Genomic DNA, 24124 nt, shown 5'->3' with positions numbered 1-24124 from the left:
TCATTTATTCAAAACTGCACCAGTAGCTGAGTGTTGGCACCGGTTATGTGGTGCTCTTGTTTATAAATGGCTACGTTCTCAAAAGGCACATTTAGCATACAGAGTTTAAATAGTTACATAAAGACCTTTATTGATAGGGTAAAAATGATATTGCTATGGCAAACAGAATAGCCGGGCATCTGACTGACACTTTAAAATTTCAGGCGTTCCCTCCTTTATTACAGTACATCAATTAGACATTATGTGTTTTCAGCTTCTATGAATCCCTTCAAGCGTTCTACGGACAGAAGTATGATACAGATGATCACATTCCAGCTATTAACATCATCTGGCAGCTGCGAGCACAGTGTGTTGTGTACCGTAGTCATGGAAACAATATCTTCAGGGACATTGAGGACCATGCATACCACAGGGCTGTCATTGTTGAAAAGGCTTCTGTCAAACCAGACCTATACAGGGTATTGTAGTTAAAACCTATTTATTTTAGCTCAATTGAAGACTAATTGACACTCTTGAGTCCATTTCCTGAGTAGAACCAGTACTTGGTGTCTTTTTGGAAGATATAAAGAATGCTCCCACAATTGGGATCGAACACATGACCTCCGGGTTGCTAGGTGGACCTTTTTTCGTCTTTTTTATTAAGTGGCCAAAATTGATTTTTTAAGCGAACTGGTTTCAGGACAAATTCAAATGCAATGGGAGGACTATTACAACGAGTTATTCTTTTTATTTGAAATGTTGCTTAATAACAGAACAACACTTGATATCTAGCTTACAGGATGGCCAGAGCACTGTCTGATGTCTAGCATACATTTACATTGAAACCTGCCCACACATGAGTTCTTATACACGCTGATCTCTATTCCAGGTAAAGCTAGTGGACCTGGGTTTGGAGTTCTGGCATGACGCTAGGGATATCTACCCCCCAGTAGCATGCTTCATGTTGTCTAGGCAGAGCCCGTTTGCTGTCCACTGCAAGGTAATCATAATTGCTTTTATATACATCTCAATATGTGTTGTTATCTGGATAACACTGACCTGAAGTCCTGATACATTGAATTATAAAATATTCACCTAGGATACTTATCTTTTCATTTGTAGGTCTCTTTGTTGATAAACCACTCTTTGCCTGAATTTAAGCTTCTGTCAGCTTTCTAATTATGCTGGCCATTACTGGAAGTATTTCTCTATTGATTATTGGGTACGCTGTTCAAAGGTCAATGACTAACAGAATAAGATTTCCAGCGACAACTTAATATTGCATATTTCTAAAACCTTTAAAGAACAGTTGCTTACAATCCCACATGCCTTTATTTTTATGCCACACTTTTCAAAGTCGTCTGTCAGTACGTCTGCAAGTGTATAATATCATTCCCCAAAATCTTATCTCAGCAATGACTTTGTCATACATTGATTTGAATTTGAAATATCTTAGAACAAACCCTAATTATTATAAAACAGCTTTCCAGACTTAAACTTTGTCATTCTTTAAGCAATTTGAAAATAACGTTCAGCAAAGGACCACCACGAAGAGTTGTATTGTCATGTGCATCGTCTGTCTAAACATCTCAAAGGTCCCTCTAAGTGGTTGAAAGTCTTCAGCCATCAACAGCCTGTTATTTGAATAAGGTTATTTTTAAACATAAGTTGAATCTGGGCTTTTACTTTTAATGGACACATGTCTTGTTTAATATTTGTAGAACATAGGGTCTAAATGGTTTAGTAGGTCTGTTATGCATTGAAACATGATCAACAGTCAATGATCAAAATTGATTATTGGATGTTAAAGGAAGAAAAAAGTATATGTTGTTAACGTAGATATAGAGTTGTATGGCTGAACAGTAAATATTTGTGCAACTTTAAGTAGTCAGTATCTCTTATTTCAGTTACATCAGTTGCAGCCCATTGGACAAAGTTGGTCAGATGAAGCCGTTACCATGGTTATGAGACCCCAAAATATATTTCCTGGATCAACTCTAATGAAACTGCTGTTGATTCAGAAATCAAGTGTATGGATGTGTGTTTTTTTTTTTAATATTTAGATAATATTTCCATAAAAGTTCATATGTCTTTTTCAGACAATTGTTTCTTAACTTGAGGGAGAAACCCTTGATGTCATTGCTGTTTGTAAACAGTTTTATACTGGTGTTGGAAATCAATATTTAAATTTGACAGTTTAAGTACCGTTATATGTCAATATGGGACACAAATACTTGCACATGTTATACATTGATAAAAATGCATCAAAATGTGTCCCCCTGTTGGTCTGATTTACTATTTCTGAGTTTTTCTCAGCTGCTAATGAGAAGATTCATTTTAACTTTATTGAATCCATATTTGTGGTGTGCACAATTGCAGCAGTCTTTTTGTATACAACGGTGGAATTCTCTCGAGTGATGAGCGCTTGTACATAGATTACAAAGAGGTGTGACAGAATGAGTCACGTTTGTGAAAAAGCACGTGTTTTTTGGAGTATTCATTGTCTAAAAAATGCTGAAATAAATTTATAATGCAAAAGTGTTGTTTCGGAGCAGCTGTTCTCAATTGTGTTGCATACTAGCTTTTCTTTGGTGTCATATTGGACTCACTCTATTGTTGTTTTTTGCATAAATCTTTCAAGTCTATGGAGCAAACTGCTTTCAAATTTCTCAACTCAAGCAATTAAATTGAAATTAAATTGAAACTTCAATTATGTCCTCACCATAAAGTGTAGATGAGCAGGACACTATTGCGTTCCAGGTGCTGTGCACATTCCGGAGTTATTTATCCTCTATCTAGCTGACAAAAAGTGCATTCTCACAACTTGAAAAGGTGCAATGAGGAACATCTGTCAGTTGAGTGATATCCTCAATAAAGACTGGTTGCCTTCATTACAAATTAAAATGACATTATCAGCTCTCTCTGCTGATTATAAAGATTTATTATTTACTTTTCCCATCTTTCTTACTTCAAATGAGCTATGTTCCTTGTGCTGATTCCAAACACCGCGTATTCCTTATTGTCTTTTTATGTCCCCCACCACTATAGTGGGGGACATATTGTTTTTGCCCTGTCTGTTGGTTTGTTTGTGTGTTTGTTTGCACCAACTTTAACATTTGCAATAACTTTTGCAATATGGAAGATAGCAACTTTATATTTGGCATGCATGTGTATCTCATGGAGCTGCACATTTTGAGTGATGAAAGGTCAAGGTCATCCTTCAAGGTCAAAGGTCAAATATATATCTTCAAATGGGCTCAAAAGGGGACATAGTGTTTCTGACAAACACATATCTTGTTCATCTTTCTATGCCCCCGAAGGAGAGTATATAGTGATCGGACCGTCCGTCTGTCCGTCACACTTTGCATTTTGGTTTCGCGTTCAGGTTTGGAAAAATGCTTATAAATTCTATGTCGCTTCAGATAGCAACTTGATATTTGGCATGCATGTGTATCTCATGGAGCTGCACATTTTGAGTGGTGAAAAGGTCAAGGTCATCCTTCAAGGTCAAAAGTCATAAAATACAATTCAAAAGAAGTAATAAGCTTTAAAAGAGAGATAATTTCTAAACCTGCCAAATGATATATTGAAATTTTATTTCAAAGCGGCGCAATAGGGGGCATTGTGTTTCTGACAAACACATCTCTTGTTATTAATAGGTTGAAATTTCAATGGCCGTGTCTCCAATAGACTTGATACTCGATGTGATCACAACGGGCCATCCAGGGCCTGCCAGCCGACAGCGCCATTCCCTCTCTCAGATACTACTGGAGAAAGGCCTGGCCAGGGTGGAGGCAAGGTACAACATGGAGAAAGGCCTGGCCAAGGTGGAGGCAAGGTACAACAATTACACTTGGGTCCATAGTCACCCATCAATTCGAAAACATCAGTCTACAAATAAAGAATCAATTCGAAAACTAAAAACTTAAAATAAAGAATATGCTTAAAACTGAAATGTGCTAAATCCAGTTAAAAGTCTACTCTACCATGGAAGTTCACACCAACAATTATGAAAGTCTTTGTTTAGAACAATCATATGATAATATGAGCACCATTTTTAGCATATGCTAAGAGGTACTTGAAATCAGTCTAAGGCTATTCTTTATTCCTAAGTCTGAGAACGGTTTTGAGAATTGAGGTCCTGTTATTCATATTAAAAAGATACAGTATGTAGGGCCTTATACAAGGTGTCATAATATTCCTTATTTAACTCAACTTGTGCAAGAGCATTGTTAGTAAGCGAACTTTTGGCATGGTAAATAACCAAATTCCTGGACAAGTTTAATAAATAATTTTATTAAAAGGCAAAAAGCATCTGAGCTTTTTATGTCCCCCACCACAATAGTAAGGGACATATTGTTTTTGCCCTGTCTGTTGCTTTGTTTGTTTGTTTGTGCAAACTTTAACATTTGCCAAAATTTTTGCAATATTGAAGATAGCAACTTCATATTTGGCATGCTTGTGTATCTCATGGAGCTGCACATTTTTAGTGGTGAAAGGTCAAGGTCATCCTTCAAGGTCAAAGGTAAAATATATGGGTCAAAATCGCTCATTTAATGTACACTTTTGGAATATTGAAGATAGCAACTTTATATTTGGCATGCATGTGTATCTCATGGAGCGGCACATTTTGAGTGGTGAAAATACAATACATTTATAAATATTATAAATATTGTCAAACATGTAAATCGTTATTTCAAATATTTTTATGATACCCTTCAGAGTGACGGAGACTTCAAGTAGGACTTTCAGAAGTCAGAAGGACAGCACAACCATTCCTAGCAACCAGCCATCTACAGGGATTATCACGGGTTTCCATGGTGTCAGAAATAAGATTGATCAGTTAACTGAATGTTTCCCTGGCAACATTTGTGGCATTCAACAGGCAGAGATGGATATGTATGCAGAAATGAACCAGTTGTATGGAACAGATGATGGCAAACTTAAAGGCAAAACAATTGGAAGAAATCGTGATAAGGGTTTCCCAACAGAAGGGAGTGAAACCTTCAAGGCACAACAGTTTGGTAAAAGAGATCACACCAGTTATTGTCTCGGACCTAAGACGGATGCCACAAGACTTGGACCTAAGACGCATGCAAGAAAAGGAGATGGAGCTAAGAGGCGTGCTAGAATTAAAACTTGTGTAAATGCTCTGGATGACCATGGTAAAGTGAGAGTGGATGACAAGTCTAAAGTGAGAGTGGCTGACAAGTGTAAAGTGAGAGTGGATGACAAGTGTAAAGTGAGAGTGGATAACAAGTGTAAAGTGAGAGTGGATGACAAGTGTAAAGTGAGAGTGGAAGACAAGTGTAAAGTGAGAGTAGATGACAAGAGTAAAGTGAGAGTGGATGACAAGTGTAAAGTGAGAGTGGATGACAAGTGTATAGTGAGAGTGGAACTTAATGAAGAACTGAAATCAACAGACACTGAAATTGAATTGGCAATTGGTGGAAGTGATTACAAAGAAATCCCTGTGCACGCAACTAAGAGTATGGTTAATGCAGAAAAGCATGAGAAAACTAGTAAGCAGCCTATTGAAGTCACAAAGGTACAAGCAAAACATGAACAGCCCAACAGAAAGCTTGTGGATAGCAAAGTGAGAAGAAGTGAGAATTTGCATCATGAAGTGGATAATATAAGGAGTAACTGTATGTCACTTGAAGTTGTTATAAATGAATTGCCTGATTCAACAGCTAGCTCTGTGTTTGACAAACTTACCAGCACAGATGATGATGACATGGTTCTTCTGTCAGAAAGTGAACTGGAGGCGCTAGAATCAGAAATGGCTGCCAACTTTGATAGTGACTGGGATTGATACAGGACACATGCTATTTAGCTAGTTATAAAACTAACATATGGACTTGGCTATGGAAAAACGGGGTTTAATGCATGAGTGTAAAGTGTTGTCCCAGATCAGCCTGTGCCATCCACACAAACAGTTTTTGCTTTTATTGTTTATGTTTAAGGAAGTCTTTGTTTGCAGAAATCCGTTTCAGGTGGAAAGTGTCGTCCCTGATTTGCCTGTGCAGACTGCACATACACAGGCATTCAACCCAGATTTCCTAGTGCAGACTGCACATGCACAGGCATTCAACCCAGATTTCCTAGTGCAGACAGCACATGCACAGGCATTCAACCCAGATTTCCTAGTGCAGACTGCACAGGCATTCAACCCAGATTTCCTAGTGCAGACTGCACATGCACAGGCATTCAACCTAGATTTCCTAGTGCAGACTGCACATGCACAGGCATTCAACCAAGATTTCCTAGTGCAGGCTGCACATGCACAGGCATTCAACCCAGATTTCCTAGTGCAGCCTGCACGTGCACAGGCATTCAACCCAGATTTCCTAGTGCAGACTGCACATGTACAGGCATTCAACCCAGATTTCCAAGTGCAGATTGCACATGCACAGGCATTCAACCCAGATTTCCTAGTGCAGACTGCACATGCACAGGCATTCAACCCAGATTTCCTAGTGCAGACTGCACATGCACAGGCATTCAACCCAGATTTCCTAGTGCAGACTGCACGTGCACAGGCATTCAACCCAGATTTCCTAGTGCAGACTGCACATGTACAGGCATTCAACCCAGATTTCCAAGTGCAGACTGCACATGCACAGGCATTCAACCCAGATTTCCTAGTGCAGACTGCACATGCACAGGCATTCAACCCAGATTTCCTAGTGCAGACTGCACATACACAGGCATTCAACCCAGCTTTCCTAGTGCAGACTGCACATGTACAGGCATTCAACCCAGATTTCCTAGTGGAGGGCTCATATAAAAGAGTAGTTTACTTTAGACAGATCAATGCCTCTGTTTGAAATCTTATGTTTTTGTATTTAATATATGTAAGAATTATGTACCTTAGTTTTTTCATTTTGAAAAGCCATTAAAAGACATTTATGTGTATGCAAGAATCAAATTGGATTCTCTGAATCTACAAGCTTTCCACAAGCAATATTGGCTCTTGTTACTTTGTCACAGTGCAAATATATTGTATTTGCTCATTCTTTTTGCCCCTTATATATTTATGTTGTCTGACAAGCTGATGAGAAAAGGTCTGAATTTACTTCAAAGGAAATCATTCTTTAATATCTTTTTGTATTGTTTTATGCCTCAGTTTTATGTCTGCATTACATGATTATATTTCCTTTTTTAATAAATTTGTGTGCATCTTAGTTTAGCTATTTTAAGGAATGTACATACAAGTATATGACATTTGTTATGAAAGCAAGTACTACCACATTTTACTTAATAATGATGTTTATAAAATGTGTTGCATATGCTCAAAATACGTTCATATTGATTGTATTTCATGTAAGCTGCAATATTTTCAGATATTGAGGACATTGTTTTATACTTTTTAGCTTTAATGTTATTGTTCTGTTTTTGTTACTGCTTTATTATGATTCAATCTTTTTTGTCAAGAACAATAATAAACATGCACCTTGTATTTATAGGTCCCTGTGTGTTTAGTATCTCATATTCTTTGTTATAGATGTAAATAAATATTTTAGAACATGCAAAATGTAATGTATCATAAAAATTGTTTTAAATGCATACCAGTGTGCGATAACAAGTATGTATCGAGGATAGTGAAAGGAAAAGAAACTTGCTTTAAAGGGATACACCTTGTTCCAATCAAACAATGATGTATGATGTCATCAACAATCCTGTATATAAATTATAAAAAATTGTTTCACATTTTGTTTGTTAATAATTTACAAATATGTCATGCAGTATGATTTACGCTGTTTTACACTAGCGCTGTTTTACACTAGCGTTGTGTGGAGTTTCAACTAGGCTTTTTCATTTTCTTTTTTTAACAATCACTACATCGAAGGCCGCCATTACGAGCATAGATACCTTGTATTATTTATTCACCCTAACAAGCACGAACGATCACACTCACACACACACACACACACACACACACAGCTCAGCACACGCATGCACACTCAAACACACACATAGGCACAAGCACTTACATACACACACACGCACAAGCAAGCCTTTACATATACATGTAAATGATGTTTCCACAATAAACATGAAAAGCTTAGGCGGACATTATACAAATTAGTTAGTAGATGAACTGATTAGGAGATCATGGTAGATAGAGAATACTATGTTAGTGTGATTGTGTACTTAAATTTATCCCACGAGTGAAGAGGTTTACATGGCGAGGCTTGCCGAGCCTTGTAAGCCTTTCTGACACGAGTATTATTTATTCTACTTATCCTACAATATTGTTTTATTTAATTTATTCCTAAAATAAAAGCAAGAACACATTAAATTAACTGAATCTAACATTGCGTAGTAATATTTATTGTGATCTTTCCTGTTTACGGAAATCGAAATAGTCTTAAAGAATTCCACGCAAAAGAAAAGTAACGAGACAAAATATCGCTATACGCCTCGATTCAAATTTAATCAGCGTTCCAAATGTGACACACTCAAGTAGAACACAGACGGTTGTGTTCAAACTACAATTCTTGTTTCACCACTGTAAAAAAACAAACATGGCTCCCGCCATTTTGAAATTTACAAAATGTGTAGACACATACCGTGGCTACGTGAAGCTTGATTCAGCATTTATTCCCGCCGATATTGTTAATTTTAGTCTTTAAACAACTCTTCTTTTTACACACTCTATACTTACATAAAATTATTGTTCTACTCACCAAAGTTGTATAATAATGTTTGATTTTATGTTTATTTTCGTAATGTTTAATTTGCTTCCATGACGAGTTAAAATTCTAGACAAATTTCTTCATCGCCATCCATCCTTTCCATTTTAAAGCACTGGATGTAAGCAGGCAATTCTTTGTGGATAGCCATTCTTTGATCGACTGACAAAGGAACGACTAAACCATCAAAGAAATTACCATTTTAATTCGAAATCGATTTCCTTCGAAAAGTTAAAGAACAATTCACTGACACTTCTTAAATTTAATCCATCAATTGTTCAACAAAACATCGCGTTATTCGAGTACATTCGACATTTTAACTAAATCGAAAATGCAGTCTCGCCAGTTTCATTCCAGTTTAATATCCAAACACTGTGTTTTCACATTCATATTATTATAGTAATCCATCGTAAACACACACACACACACTCGTTAAACGACTTCGTACCAAATGACGCAATCTGGGGCCGTATTCACCAACCGATTCTTAGACTTAAGAATAAAGAAAAGACTTAGAACCAAGAAAAATGTGTTCAGTGTTTGAATATATACAGGCCTCCACTGGTGATTTTGTCATTAACAAAATGTTCTATATGAAGAATTATATAGATAGAGACGTTTACTGCAGAGTTTAACTCAAAACTAAAGAAATTCTTGAATATTCTAATTTAAAGAATTTTCTTTACTCTAAGACTTGAGTCTAAGAATTGTTTGGTGAATACGGGCCCAGGGGTGAAAGGCCAAAAAACTAGTCCCTATGTAATGTTCTAAAAATAACTGGTATAAACCGGATCTAAAAAATACCAATAAAGAAAACCTTATCTTTTCTTTATGAGTCGTATTTGTTCTATAAAATCATTTAGCTGTAGGATAAAAGCACATTATTTTCCACCAGGATATCTAAAATGTAAATAAAATGGTAAACATTCGATAAGTAAAATAATATCAACAATACTGATATTGTCCTTGAATTAAATCAATTTTTACTTGTGTATAATATATACTAGAACGGTAAAATAAATACTTGAAATGGTGAACGAAGTAACGTGTTTAATAAGCAAATATGATTTTAAAAGTAAGTGTAGGGTTTCTAGTTCATTTAAGATTCCTGAAATGCAAATGCAATAACCCTTGCGTGGTTATTTAAAAACACACTATTAAAAAAAGGCAATTAATAACTGAAAATAATTGGAGAGGAACGGACGGAACATACATATCACTTTGTATGTGCATGTTCATCCTGTAGGGATACTGCATATAATTATGTCATGAGAGAACGAGCGATACCAAAGTTTCCTTGCAATAACTCTGGAACAATCATTCGAGCGAAACAAACTGACATTCTGGGTCTAACGACCCTTTAGTGATGGTCGTTATACCCTTGTATGAAATCAGAAGATAGTAGCTCTTAATATCCCTTATAACCGGACGAAGATTTAGCATGATTGATAATACCATTTCCAGGACCTCCGTAACGGTAAGCACATCTATTATGCTTGGATCCATATACTAATATATTCCACCGCGGATGTATCTACTGGAAGAAGTGCGTGTTTTTAAAATTGAAATCATAAGTGTTGCAGTCAATGCTACGGAATCAGGCTAGTGCCATCTATAATCTCGCCCTTCTTTCACCAAGGGCGACACTAGACACACGTAGCGATACACGATATTTTGCGCGACAGTCGCGGCGACGCACGATATATTTAACACGATATTTAACACGATACATCGCCATTGTGATGGTAGCCCAAAAAGCGAGGTACCGTTTTAAATATATCGTGCGTCGCCGCGACAGTCGCGAAAAATATCGTGTGTCGCCGCGACTGTCGCGCAAAATATCGTGCGACACTAGACACACGAAGAGAAAAAAACGCGACAGTCGATAGGCGATATTATTACAGCGATATTTCAACAGTAAAAATATCGTGCGTCGCCGCGACTATCGCGCAAAATATCGAGTATCGTTTCGTGTGTCTAGTGTCGCAGTCTGAAATAAGACCGCGATACACGAGATTCGGATAATATTGGCGATATTTGAATAATAAAATATCGTGCGTCGCCGCGACTGTCGCGCAAAATATCATGCGTCTCTTCGTGTGTCTAGTGTCGCACGATATTTTGCGCGACAGTCGCGGAAACGCACGATATTTTTCACGACAGTCGCGGCGACGCACAATATATTTAAAACGATATATCGCCTTTTGGGCTATCTACACAATGGTGATATATCGTGTTAAATATATCGTGCGTCGCCGCGACTGTCGCGCAAAATATCGTGTATCGCTTCGTGTGTCTAGTGTTGCCCTTGATGAAAGAAGGGCGAGGTTATAGATGGCACTATCCGGATTCCGTGCAATGCAGACTTCTGCACAACATTTAAACTTTTTGTAGTTTATTTTGTTAAGTTATCATACATGTAGCATCATTTTGAACGCAATAGTGTCTCGTTTTATCAACCCAGAAATGTCGTTAAATGCTATCACAAGCAATGTAACCGTCGTGCAAGAGATTGCCTTTGAACTGAAAGGACGACATTTAGAAATAATTATCGTCGTAAAGAACAGTCACGGTACAAATTACGCAAGCGCACATACACAAACACATATTTTATTGGCAACTTATAATAAATGAAGTATAAATTTACTATTTTTGATAAACTTCATGCACCATACGTGTTTAACTATACTAATTTGTGCAAGTATAACAATCTTAATTATGAAATTTGTCTAATTCTATAGTAAGAATTGCTATCAACAAACAAATATGGAGAGTATTGCATAAATAAGACATACATGGATTTTGAATGTCACCTCTTCACATGGAAATGTGTGGAAATAAAAGGTTATCAATTTATGTATACATTTTCTATTACAATTCGAATTAGCGCTTTACACTAATATGTTACAACACAATGCTTATATATATTTATAATTTCAAAATATATATACATAAGAAATGTGAATACATTTGATTCAGTTTCTATGTAAAGTACATGCACATAGTGTAATGGCTATATTGTATTTACAAAAACTGAGTTATGTCATAAATTGTTTACCGTAAAATATGTTATTGCATAAGTGTAAGTGATTATCTATTAAATATTTTCTTGTAAAACGGATTTTTTTCCAGATACCGACAACAATATGTTAAGCATACATACATGCGTTGTTATACACGCTGATAGCCGTTTGTCCAAAATATAAGAATGGTTATTCGATGAAGTTGATAATTGTTTACAATGGATTTACACAATTCAAGGTAACTCATCCATACAATGTGAATAAATACGCGTACTACTATATACTATTGTCGGAGAATTTTCCCATTAATATTTCGAAGAGAGTAAATCGACCGTTTGAAGCAAGGCTAACACGCCTCTTTGAAGACAAGGACGAATGTATAAAAATAATGAGAGTTCATAAACATTTTATTTTGTTGCCGTCAGTTTGTATTGTTTGATGATGGAGATACGTAAAATACAACTTATCTCAAACGCACGTACGTGAACAGGGCTAACAACAATTAGTTTTGAAAGTTGTTTGAAAGAAATTATTAAGGACAATAACACGTATATGTATTATAACTGTTTAAAAAATATTCATATAATTCATTCATTTGCATTGTCATTTGAAAACATTGTTAGAATATATGTGCGTAAGCCGAATTAACGGAAGTAATGACAAAGCAGATAAGCAATTAGAAACACAAGCACATAACCTCGTAATGAAAAACTCTTATCATTCGTAATAAATAGTAAATGAAAAAAGTGTGCATATACTCAAGCACCAGCATAAAATATTGTTTTTCCGTCAATATAGTTTTATTGAAAACTTCCAATATTATTAATTTTGATTGGTAAATCTTTCCAAAAAGCGTCCATTTCTTCAATACTTTGATGTTCGGGATAATCAATAAAAGAATCGTGCGGAAGTCTCTTTAAACTTTTGGGGAGATTCTGCGTACATCCTGAATTGTAGAAAATAACAATGCCAATCGAATGACCCCTTTTCCCAGACTCTATTTCAGTCATTTCCACTGCACATTTCCACTCCGGGTCATTGTTGCATAATTTAGACACGACGAACACAACAACCTTACTGCCATGAATGGCATTTGATACGGCATCATTGATAGAACGACCAGATTCAATATCGTTAAAGGTAAACACTTGATAATATAGTTCGTTGAGTTTTGGTTTTAAAATGTCCAAGGCGAATTCTTCAACATGTTCGTCATATACCAGGTAAATATCGTGTTCAAATGTGCTATTTAATGACCTATAACAACTACGTGTGTTCGTGCTTACATAGTACCAATACCGTATCTTCCATCGGAATCTATGCACAAGGCCTCCGACAATTATATTAATAAACATGAATATAATAAAAACGAGGACAACAATCAGAGATGTATATGAAGCACATACATATCGCAGGAAATTTACCTGGAACTGTAAATCATTTTTTGAGAGGATTAAAGTTGCGTTTGGAAGTGACGATGACCTGTTATGAGTAAAGTAACATTCGGAAATACGCACTACCAGCAGGTTATGAGAAGGCTCAATGTGATCAAGAATCCACTCCAAGACTTCTAAATTGTCACAAGAACATGCTATAACATTTTTCCTTAGATCCAGAGTTAGTGAACCATTGTTCCTTGAAGATGCTATGTTGTCAAGATCCGATCGAAGTTCTTTAGTCATAGTGTACATGTGATTATTGGAAATATTTAATAACTGCAATGATTTCATGTGACCTATCTTGTTATCAAAGGCCATCAAATTATTATAAGCCAAGTTGATCTTTCTCATTTTAGTTTGATTCGCGAAAAGCAGTGGATGGAGTCTACTTATTCTATTGACGGACAAATCAATAATTTCAATATGAACATTTGAGTGAAATAATTTCTTATTCTCAACAGCAGAGTAAAGATTATTACGTTGGAGGTACAGACGCTTCACGTTGGACATACCTTTGAAGAAATCCGTTTTGACTACAGAACAAAAATTATTACTTAGGTCGACTACCTCTACATGTTCAACGCCGTGTACCGGTCCCGCCCAGCAATACAAAAGCGAATATGAGCCAATGAAATATTTCAAGGAATTATTTGTGTCCATATAAAAGTCGTATATAGGCAATCCAATTTTGCTGCGACTAATATCGATTTTTTCCAAGTTTGGTGGAAGAAATCCCGTAACGGATCTCGGTGGAATAAAATTTTGAGGTTTTGGACAATCGACGTCATCTGAATTGACATCGCTTGTGACGAACTCCTCATCGGTCATTAGCAAATTAAGATCACTAAAAGATGTTGAAAAAGAATCGGTATGACGCCAGAGATAGAACTCATGTCCAAAAAAGTTATATGATATGTCGAGTGACTTCAAGTTAGTTAACTGATAAGCAAAAAACATGTAAAAGCCTAGCTCAAACTTGTTTCGTCTTACACGCAAATGTTTCAGCGTCTTTGGCAATTTCAGAAATGCGTCTTTTTCAACCGATTGTATTCGATTGTCATCCAATGACAAAGAAATTAATGAAGTGTGCGACAGTGATGCTGCTATTTTCGTGGATATATTTACATCGCATCCTAAAGAAATAGTTTTTTTCAACACTATCGAGATATAGGGTTTGAATACCATGAGGTAAACTTGTAAAGCCTGTGGATGCCTTCTCTATGGTCAGTTGGTAATTTTGAGAAAGATCCAATTTTAATAGTTGTGCCATGTTCCTGAACGCATTTTTCGAAATGCTGAGTACTCCACAATGGACAACGGACAAGTTGGTAACGTGAATCAGGTTAGCCAACGTGTCGTCAGTGATTTTCTTCATGTCGCAAAAATCGGGATATTCCTCCGATGGTGTAATAAATTCTCCGGACATTACTACGCACTTCAAACTCGACATATTAAGAAAATCTTTGCTAAACGGCTCCAAAGTAAAGCCGTCAATCCATATTTCTTGGAGGGAATGTAGGTTTCTCCATAAATTGCTCGGATAGCTATGATTGATGTGATAAATAAAAGTCGTCTGATACGAAACGAGTTTCTTCAGTGACGTCAGATGGTTGAAAACGTGCTCATTCGTTTTGTTTGTAAGTGGTAGGTCCACGTTGTGCGAAATATTGAGAACTTGTATTCCGGAAAGTCCAACGAACGTTTCGCTGTCAATCGTTGCGGTGTTGTTCAATCTTAAGTTGATTGATGTGTTAAACAGGTTTAAGTCCATCAGATTCGAGAAATTTGCAAATGGTGTTTTCGTTTGGCTCGTGAGGTTCTGAAGATTGTTATTGGACATATCCAGCTGAACGATCTGCTCTTCCAATATATGTTTGAATACAGGTATTTGACCGTTCAGTGTCGGATTTGAGGCGCAACTCACATTATACAACCCGGCAGTTTCGTTTTTTGAAATACAGACACAGGGAGCACATGTATTATTGTGAACCATGTCTGATAGAGTCCCCGATAGTACACAGCTCATTTGTAAAAGAAACAATCGCCGAAGTATCACTGCCATATTCTGAAAGACAAATAAGATAGATTGCACCGAAACCGAATGTATTACATGTATTGCATGACTTACAATTTGCAAATATTTGGTTGCTTGTAAAGTCATACGTCCTATGCAAAGGGAGTGTAAGCATATTTTTTAAATACTCTATTGAGTCAATATCCTGGGTAGCATCAGTACTTTGTGCTGCAAAGGGGGGGGGGGGGGGTTAAGAACGCTCCAGGGGGCGTTCTTAAGAACGCTCCCACAATGGGGGTCGAATCAATGCCCTCCCGGGCGGCAGTTGGACTCCATATGCACTACACCAGGACGCTCTCTAATAGATCCATGGAGGGCCATATATAGGAAGATTGTTTCATCTGAAAAAGCTGTACAATAAACTTAATACATTTGGATTAAGTCCGAAATTACATAAAACAATCCAAACTACCTGTTAACGCTCCTATCGTTGGTGTACAAATATTTCAACAATAATACAACAGAAGTACTACATCGTAAGAGTGTTTATTAGGCGTAATTATAGCAATAGTTGCACTTACAAAATCTCGAAATGCACTTAAAGTATTCCTCTTAACATTCACATTTTGTTTGTTTTTTTTCTCATGCTCATCACGTAATATGTGTGTGCTGTTCACATAAGTTTGCGGCTAGATGCAACAAACAAAAAATATTATATCCAGTGTATGTGTTTTAAGGCTTATTACGTCATCATTATATTACATCGTTTTATCACCCTTTACAAAGAACATACTTCAAACATGTCGGTTAACAAATCCTTGCAAAAATGCAACCGGCTTGTTTTAAAATCACATACTACCTGCTTGTTTAAATAAAACTCAAACTTTAATACAATAAAGACCAATAAAGACAAACATAAATCTCGTATAGAACGGAAGATAATTCAAGCTATTTTACAAAAGAATGAAGCGTAATAAAGAAAGAGGCACAATACACCATTGAACAATTAGCCATCATAATGGCAATTACATAGGTTAGGAAAACATTTATTTTATTTTATTCTTGTTTTTTTCCTTATAGTTTTTCCATATATTTTTTAGGCGTTCACGTACATATAAGTCTTAACATTCGACATACATATAAATTGATTTTATGTTCGCAGATGCAGACACGTGTATTCGTAATTGTTGAGTAGATACAGTTTAAGTGTCGTTAAAAGTTATAGGTTGTTGAAATCACGATTATTTACCGTCATTTGAGATACATTTCTGCGACTAAAGAATTTAGGGTTGTGATTTTAAAATTCATGAAGCGGACCGCCAAATATACCTTTTAAAATATTTAAAGTCCAAAATGGCCTTGAAACTTGGTATATGTAACTATTATGTCTAAGTATCGTTCAATAATTTTTAAACATTCTCATTACCTTAAGTTACTTAGGATTTTTAATAAATCGTGTGTATATACTGTTTTCTCCAGATTTTCTATCGTGCCTCGGATTTTCTTGGTCTTGCCGGTGGCAAAATGTAAACATACGTTAGTCTTTTACGGCGATTTCTCAAAAACCGTAAGTTGTTTCAGCGGGTTTCAGTGGTTATATGTGCTGACCGTTTTATTTTAAACATTAATTGTACAAGTATAAAACCGACTTCATAGCAAATAGCTTTGTAACCGCAAGATGCATTATATATGACACTTTATTTTTTGCTTGGAAAAATAAGCCACTTATCGGGTTAAAATTACAATTTGGTTTTCATGTTTCGGATGAGACCCCTATTGCCCTGGTACTATTGTTTTATAATATATTGGTAATGATTAATTAACTTTCTTAAATATATTATACTTCAATCAAATAAAAACTAAATTGTGAGCATTCTAGTCACGTTGTTTTACAGGATCAGGCCATTTCAGTATGCTCCCGAAATGTGGGCGGATGTACTCGCCGCTTTGCCCCTCCGTCCAAGTTCCTATGTTTAAGTATATAAATTTACGGCGTGTGTGAAACCAATATCCCCGAAATATCGTGTTGACTTGATACGTTATGATCATTACAAAATTAAGTGCAAAGAACTATTCTACAAGAATTTTGGTTGCGTTACTATGCGACGTATAGTTAGCTATGCCATTCAGTTTGTATCGCCTCTGTAGTACGAGTCGACGCTTTACTTACCACGATTTGTAGACATAATAAGTCCGATATAATGAATTCTGTGAATGAATGACCATTTGAAGAAACCCAATTTTAAAAAACTATCTGATTATTGCAAATAGAGTGTATCGGTAGATAATTTGTATTTACATTTAGCTTTCAAGTAATCGAAATAATATCATGACTATATTTGCCACATGTAGTCTCACATTTGGGTGAACAATATTTGAATGTATTCATACATGTATATAATCGATAAATACAAATGCTTTCCATGTTTACATGCCATGTGTGCGTACATCCTAACATGACCGATGTGTACACACCAATAGTAGGCTTCAATTACGTTTAAAAATATATCTAGTTATTTGGAAAAGGACCTGATTTAAACAAAACGTCCCACTAAAAAGCTGTTTATATCCGAGGTCTTTATTCCCGATGCTTGATATTGACCGTTTCAAAATCGTGTTCTGCTTTTTTTTTGGTATGAATTGTGTATGGATTGTTATGTTTTGTATAGGCAAAAGTTAATGTCCCTTTTATAAAATACTATAGGATTATATCAATACTTTGTTTTATGTGGTTTCCTTTATTCTAGTAGAGTTTATAAGACCGTGTCAATAGCTAAGTTAAAGAACCTCTAATACACCATTTACGTGTTTTAAAAAATGCAAAAACTACAATCCATTTCACTGAAAAATGAATTGCATACACATCCTTTTGATGATGTTGCCATATAAATAGAGCTGATTGAAAATGAAAGTATACGAGTCAGAATACGTCGTATGAAAATCGCATCTCTCGGTTTGATGTGTCCACAATCGAAGAACATCCTACAGTAATTGTGTGGGTTTCGCTATAGGCAGCAATAAGGTTCCTCATGACATTGCTGTTCACGATGACCAAGTTCGTCGTATTTGAAACCTAAATTACATTTATTAAAGAAACCCTATACCTAAAGGAGTTTTTTTTTAAACCAGTACACGATTTTTGAAGAATTCATAAGAACAGTAATCATTGAAAATGGCAATGCTAGAAATACGCTACAACTTCATCGAGGTTATGTTTATGCATTGTGACAGATATATGCAAAGAAGAACCTTCAAAGTGTCTTTAAAAGCTTATAATCTGTCTGAATTATAGAAAATATTAAACAAAGAGACATCACAACGAACAAATCTCCCGTCCTTCTCAAAGAGCCATTTATTGAATGATACATAATCTATATAGTACATGACACTGCAAGCAACAGCACAACACACAGACATAATTATAACTGATTGTACAGCCTGTCATCGGCTTATGAAAAGAAGTGAGGGTTTAAACAAGAAAAGACGCTTGCTTAATATCACTTTTATTAAAGAAATAACCACAATAAAAACCTCAAACGAACACGGAACTAAGAAAACTGAAATTCATAGTATTCACTTATAACACAGAATATCCAATTAATAAAATTACAACCATCGTACTTGCAATACGCATTAATTGAATATAAAACAAACTTGAGACAATTTCTGAGACAAGATGTAAATAGAAGTCACGGCTTGATACCGCTTTTGTGTACACATTTTGCGCAATTTAAATAGAGGACACGTTTGTCATTTTCGTGCAGTCTTTAGTCACCTTTGAAACATTATAGTTATGTTTATATTAGAAACCATCTATCCATGCAGAGCTTAAAGGGATCTTTTCACGCTTTGGTAAATTGACAAAATTGAAAAAAGTTGTTTTAGATCCGCAAATTCTCGTTTTAGTTTTGATATTTGTGAGGAAACAGTAATACTGAACATTTACCATGCTCTAATATAGCCATTAAATGCATCTTTTGACGATTTTAAAACCTAAAAATTATAGAGCGTTGCAACGCGAAACGATTGAATAATTTGGAGAGTTCTGTTTTTGTCGTTAAATTTTGTGAAACTACGAAGATTGCTTATATAAGGTATAAAATACGTTAAAAATGTGTACTCGGCGGAATAGCTCAGTAGGCTAAAGCGTTTTTACTTCTGGACTCTGGCAGGACTCCAGGGGTCACTGGTTCGAAACCTGCTCCGGGCAATGTTCTTTTCCTTTTTTTAATTTTATTCTTGATTTTTTACTGGTGCTTTTACGATCCAATGTTTACATTTATCAATATAAAGCATTTAATGAATACGTTAAAAAAATGCCAAAATCTGTGAAAAGGCCCCTTTAAGTGATCCGACGAACGGGCATTATTTGAAGGGCGATTATTTACATTAATCTTGATACTGGTTAATTTAAAGAGTGTGGACGAACAACCGCTTTGAATTTCTTATCAGCCTTATATCTTAGCGTCGCATTTATAACAAAAATACGCCTTACAATGGTCGCATGAACCGATTAAAACCATTTTAGTAACATCGTCGTATAAAAGTATATAGTTTGCACATTAAATAGATAATTCTCTGCAAAGTTTATTTAAACGATGCATGCTGTTATGCGTGTAAATTAATCAAAATTAGTTAGATCTTTTAGCGCATGTTCCTGGAACATTTCTATTTCTTAAGCAATTACCAGTTTCAATTTTGCATTCGAGTTTTCGACTTTTTAGTAAGCAACTATAGCTTTTACCATATCGCGTGAGCGCCAGAAAACGCAAGCCTCTTGAAATCATAATCGTGAAAAAGCAGAAGTCAGGCCTAAACTAAAATTCTTCTCCAGTGTCTGGGACCCACATACGAAACCTCAAATAAATCAAGTGGAAAACGTACAAAGACGTGCAGCTGATTCGCAATAAAAATATATCACAATACAAGCTGAGTAACTAATATAATAGACGTCATTGACAGCTCACACTAGAAACACGCATACCAAAATTCCGTCTCATCAATCATCATGTACGTAGTTGCCATCATTCCGCCTGATAACCTTCTTATTATTGTCGATCCCCGATGCAGACGCAGCATTCCCCATCGTTTTAGACACATATGACCCTCAAAAGACTGTTATTTATTTTCCTGCTACATGAGAACAGTTATGCAATGGAATTGACTACCTCCCCATATACATAAGGCAGCAACAGTAGAAGTTTTAAAAACCCTTACGCCTTTGTCTGCCACTTTCCTCCCTATCCATCTGAAGACACTATATATACATGTAAATAATGTTACATAAACACCCAACTGAACACCTTTTGTAAGTTTTCATACCTTAACCTATAGTCGCCGGCACAAAAATATTCTATCTAGAAGGAGTGCTGTATCGGAAGAAGAAGAAGAAATCGACACCACTGACTTACATGGACCGTTCCATGAGTGTGATTTTGACTCACAAATACAAATACTCACAAATCTGAAAGTAGGCCATTCATGGCCTCTTGATTCAGCCTTAATTTTTCTTCTATTGTTGTGTACTGGGTTGGTGCTAGCCAAGTGCTTATATGTGCTCTGTATTGATATTTAATATATTGTGTGTTCTAAAACTTGTCTATTTTTTTCGAATGATATAACAGTTTTACATTTTATCACTTTCTGATGAGGGAGTATCACATATCAACTACTCTGTTTTTGAATTTGATTTTTCGAAGTTCCAAGTGAGATCTTTCTTTGTATATTTTCATATTGTGCCCCCTTGTATTTTCAGAATCTCGTATTTTGAATATTTTGCTCACCTCAGGGTCATATTTTCCTGTTATTATTATGAACACTTCAATAATGTCCGCTTTGTGGCTTCTGTATGTAAGTGACGGTAGTTTCAACCTTTCTAATCTTTCCGGGTTGCTAAGCTTGTCCATTCGTGGTAGTAGTTTTGTCGCCCTCCTTTTTAAATTGTCAATCATATCAATATGTTTCAGTTGATATGGACTACAGACAGGGTTTGAGTATTCTATTGTCGGACGAACTGGACTAGTGTATACCAGTTTGAACGTCTTATCATCCAGATATTTAAAGGATCTTCTGATTGCGCCTAGAACAGCATTTGCTTTGTTTAACTTTTCGTTCGTTCATGTGTCTTTCAAAACTCAAGTTTTCATCAATTATTACTCCTACATCCCTTTCTTCTGTTGACATTTCCATTAGTTGTATGTCTTTCTTGAGTCTATAGTTGATGTCTGGTACTTTTGAATTTCCTATTCTCATACTTTTACATTTATCAGGGTGGAATTTAAGCAACCATTTCTCTGACCAAAACTGCATTTCCTCTATATCTTCTTGTAATTTCAGACAGTCTTCTTTATTTATAATGTTTCTGAATATTTTCGTGTCATCTGCATAGATAAAAAATTCACTTGTGTGCTTTAGTGTTCTGGGTAAGTCATTTACAAATAACACGAAGAGAACCGGCTGGCCCCATTATACACTTCCTTGCGGAATTCCTGATGTTACTGGTCTCCATATTGAAGATTCGCCTTTTTCAATGATCCGTTGTCTTCGTCCCACTAAAAATGACTCAAGCCAGCAAATATATGACGACCCAATCTTATACGGGCAAAAGCCCGCGAAGCGGGCGTTGACCGTTCATACATATGGAAATTTAGACATAAAATTACATAAGAATACCACATATGGATGCGTCTCAAAAAAAAATTGCCACGCGACATATATTTAGCGATGCTATTTATGACCTTGAACAAATACAAACGCTTTCACATATGCTAAAACACATGTAAATACATACCTCAGGAAAAATTATATCAATGACATCATAATTGTGTAGCGAATCGCACTAAATATTCTCGCATTATTTGTGTTTCTTCGCAACCGTTCCAGAATTAAGTCATACTCAATTATCTCCCCTGAATACTCATCTTCAGTGGGTATAAGCCGAAGACTGGTTCACTACATATAGTGACAGTCTTGAACAAACACAATTTACGTGAACATAACCCGTCTTAAATATGTTGCCGAATCTCAGATTTCTGTCGAATTTATTTGCTTTGATCATTTCGATATCTTATTGTTATTATTATCCTGACAAATCACAAACGCTTGTTAAAAAATTATTTGTTTTAAACATTATAGTTGACATCTCTATTCTTCCAGTATTATCGCGGTATTTCAATAACGACACCATACTGTTTATTTGTCAGAATTCGTGACGCATTTTCCATTCGCTCTCAGAAAGAAGTTGTACGTGTGATCATGAGCAATATTCTGGTGAGTTGTCGTTGTTATCCATTAGAAACACATTTATTCACACAATTTAAAGATATTCCGATCTAACTTTTAAGTCTTTTAGCTTTAATTTTTAACGTATGTACACCTCGTCTGCTCGCACTTTACCGATATCCCGAAAGGTTACATATCACTATAATAAGTTTAGGCCTAAAACCACAAAATCCGATACCTTTGGATTTTTGTAACACAATTTTACGTAAAAAATCTTCCAGATTCGAAGTCAACAAAAACAAGACATTTATAAATTTTCTGCATTATTGATCAGATTTTAAGATATTTGTTGGTTTTCCGTCTTTAGAAGCTGTTATGCCAAGGCAAGAGCTGGGCATCACACAAGCCATTCTATCCAACAAAACTGCATTGTGTCACACCGGTCTTACCGCCCTAAGATGTTCCCTCCCCAGACATTTCCCCCATTTTAGTTTTAGTGCTTACATTACCCCCCCCCCCCCCCACCCCACAATAAATTTATAATGGTTTGGTTGAAGTATAATCTTGATTTATTATCAAAATGATTATTTTGCTTATGTAATCTTATGTAATAAACTTTTTATATGAAGCAGCTTGTTTGTTGTTTTCTTTGGATTAATCATTCATTATTTTTGTTAAACTGTTTAAGGAGTGCATGTAAATCATTAGAAAGACGTGCATGTTGGTGTACTAGAGGAATACTAGAGGAATACATGGGATATTCTCAAAATCTTACACATATTGTTTTTAATATAATTAAATAGGATCAATTGATGAATTAATTCAGTTTGAGTCAACTTGGGCTGGGTTGTAAAACTATAGTTTTTTGTTGTTTTTAATCCAATTAAATAGGGTACTATGTAACTGTCAAAGAAAATATGCATTCATACGCATATAAGCCAAGTTTTGGATGTCACTGATATTTTCAATTTTACTAGTACCTAATTAAGACTAATTAAAACAGAATTGGACTTTCCTTGCAAAGTATTTATTATTAATAATATAATAAACTAATGTAATCAAAACATATTGATATTTTAATAATTTAACTCAATTATATTAATAATATTTAAATTTGCCCCAAAAAACTAGGGCAGGTAGATAGGAAGGATTTTTTTTTGGAAAACCAGCAGTGTTGTCAGTGTAAAATATTTGTAAAGCTTCTTCAATTTCAGTTTTACATTTTATGACCTGCAACATATTCTATACTACTTTATTTTACTATGGTAAGTCATTAAAGTGTTATTTATTTTTCAACTATGTAATGTGCTAATCTCATATAATGAATTACTACCCCATTTAAAGATGACACCTAATCTAAATTCATTAATACAATAGTTATAATTGTTTTATTGTAACATACTATTCCACTAAAAAATGACCATCATAGAACATCAATGCTGTGCGTTTACTAAAATTTTCATTGATCTCAATTATTTAAAGAAAAAAATCTATCAGGCACTTATAAAAAAATATATAATTAGGGTGTCAAAATTTAACAAACTGAACAAGTCAATTTGAACTTCTCTTGCAATTCAAATGGAGCCACTTGAAATACCAAATTGTTCCCATACTAGTCGGTATGTAGCTATGACATTGTGTCTATTCATAACATGCATCAGATACACCTTCTGAAACTTTTTAAGCGGTTTTGAAAACGCTATTTCATTGCAAACTTTCGTCAATAAAGGATACATGTTGTTATACAAC

At 35.5% G+C, this 24124-nt stretch overlaps 2 protein-coding genes across 7 annotated transcripts in view; one reads left to right on the top strand and one right to left on the bottom strand.

Moving 5' to 3' along the window:
* Positions 1–7685, top strand: part of LOC127834340 (uncharacterized) — a 101044-nt gene extending 93359 nt beyond the window's left edge. For all 6 annotated transcript variants that reach the window (XM_052360096.1, XM_052360094.1, XM_052360093.1 and 3 more), the window contains 5 exons: positions 254–458; positions 869–979; positions 1887–2009; positions 3639–3817; positions 4702–7685. In XM_052360096.1, the coding sequence (XP_052216056.1) occupies positions 254–458; positions 869–979; positions 1887–2009; positions 3639–3817; positions 4702–5794 (1711 nt within the window). In that variant the 3' untranslated portion in view covers positions 5795–7685. The remainder of the gene's footprint in view (positions 1–253; positions 459–868; positions 980–1886; positions 2010–3638; positions 3818–4701) is intronic.
* Positions 7686–9773: 2088 nt separating this feature from the next.
* Positions 9774–14980, bottom strand: LOC127835644 (toll-like receptor 3). The gene is made up of 4 exons (XM_052362080.1): positions 14584–14980; positions 13437–13709; positions 12698–12899; positions 9774–9786 (listed from the first exon to the last, which is right to left on the bottom strand). Exons 1-4 carry the CDS (start codon positions 14978–14980, stop codon positions 9774–9776), a joined length of 885 nt encoding a protein of 294 aa, XP_052218040.1.
* Positions 14981–24124: the final 9144 nt, after the last annotated feature.

Source organism: Dreissena polymorpha, chromosome 6, assembly GCF_020536995.1.
Source record: "Dreissena polymorpha isolate Duluth1 chromosome 6, UMN_Dpol_1.0, whole genome shotgun sequence".
Taxonomy (NCBI): domain Eukaryota; kingdom Metazoa; phylum Mollusca; class Bivalvia; order Myida; family Dreissenidae; genus Dreissena; species Dreissena polymorpha.
This window is presented reverse-complemented; position numbering and strand designations above follow the sequence as displayed.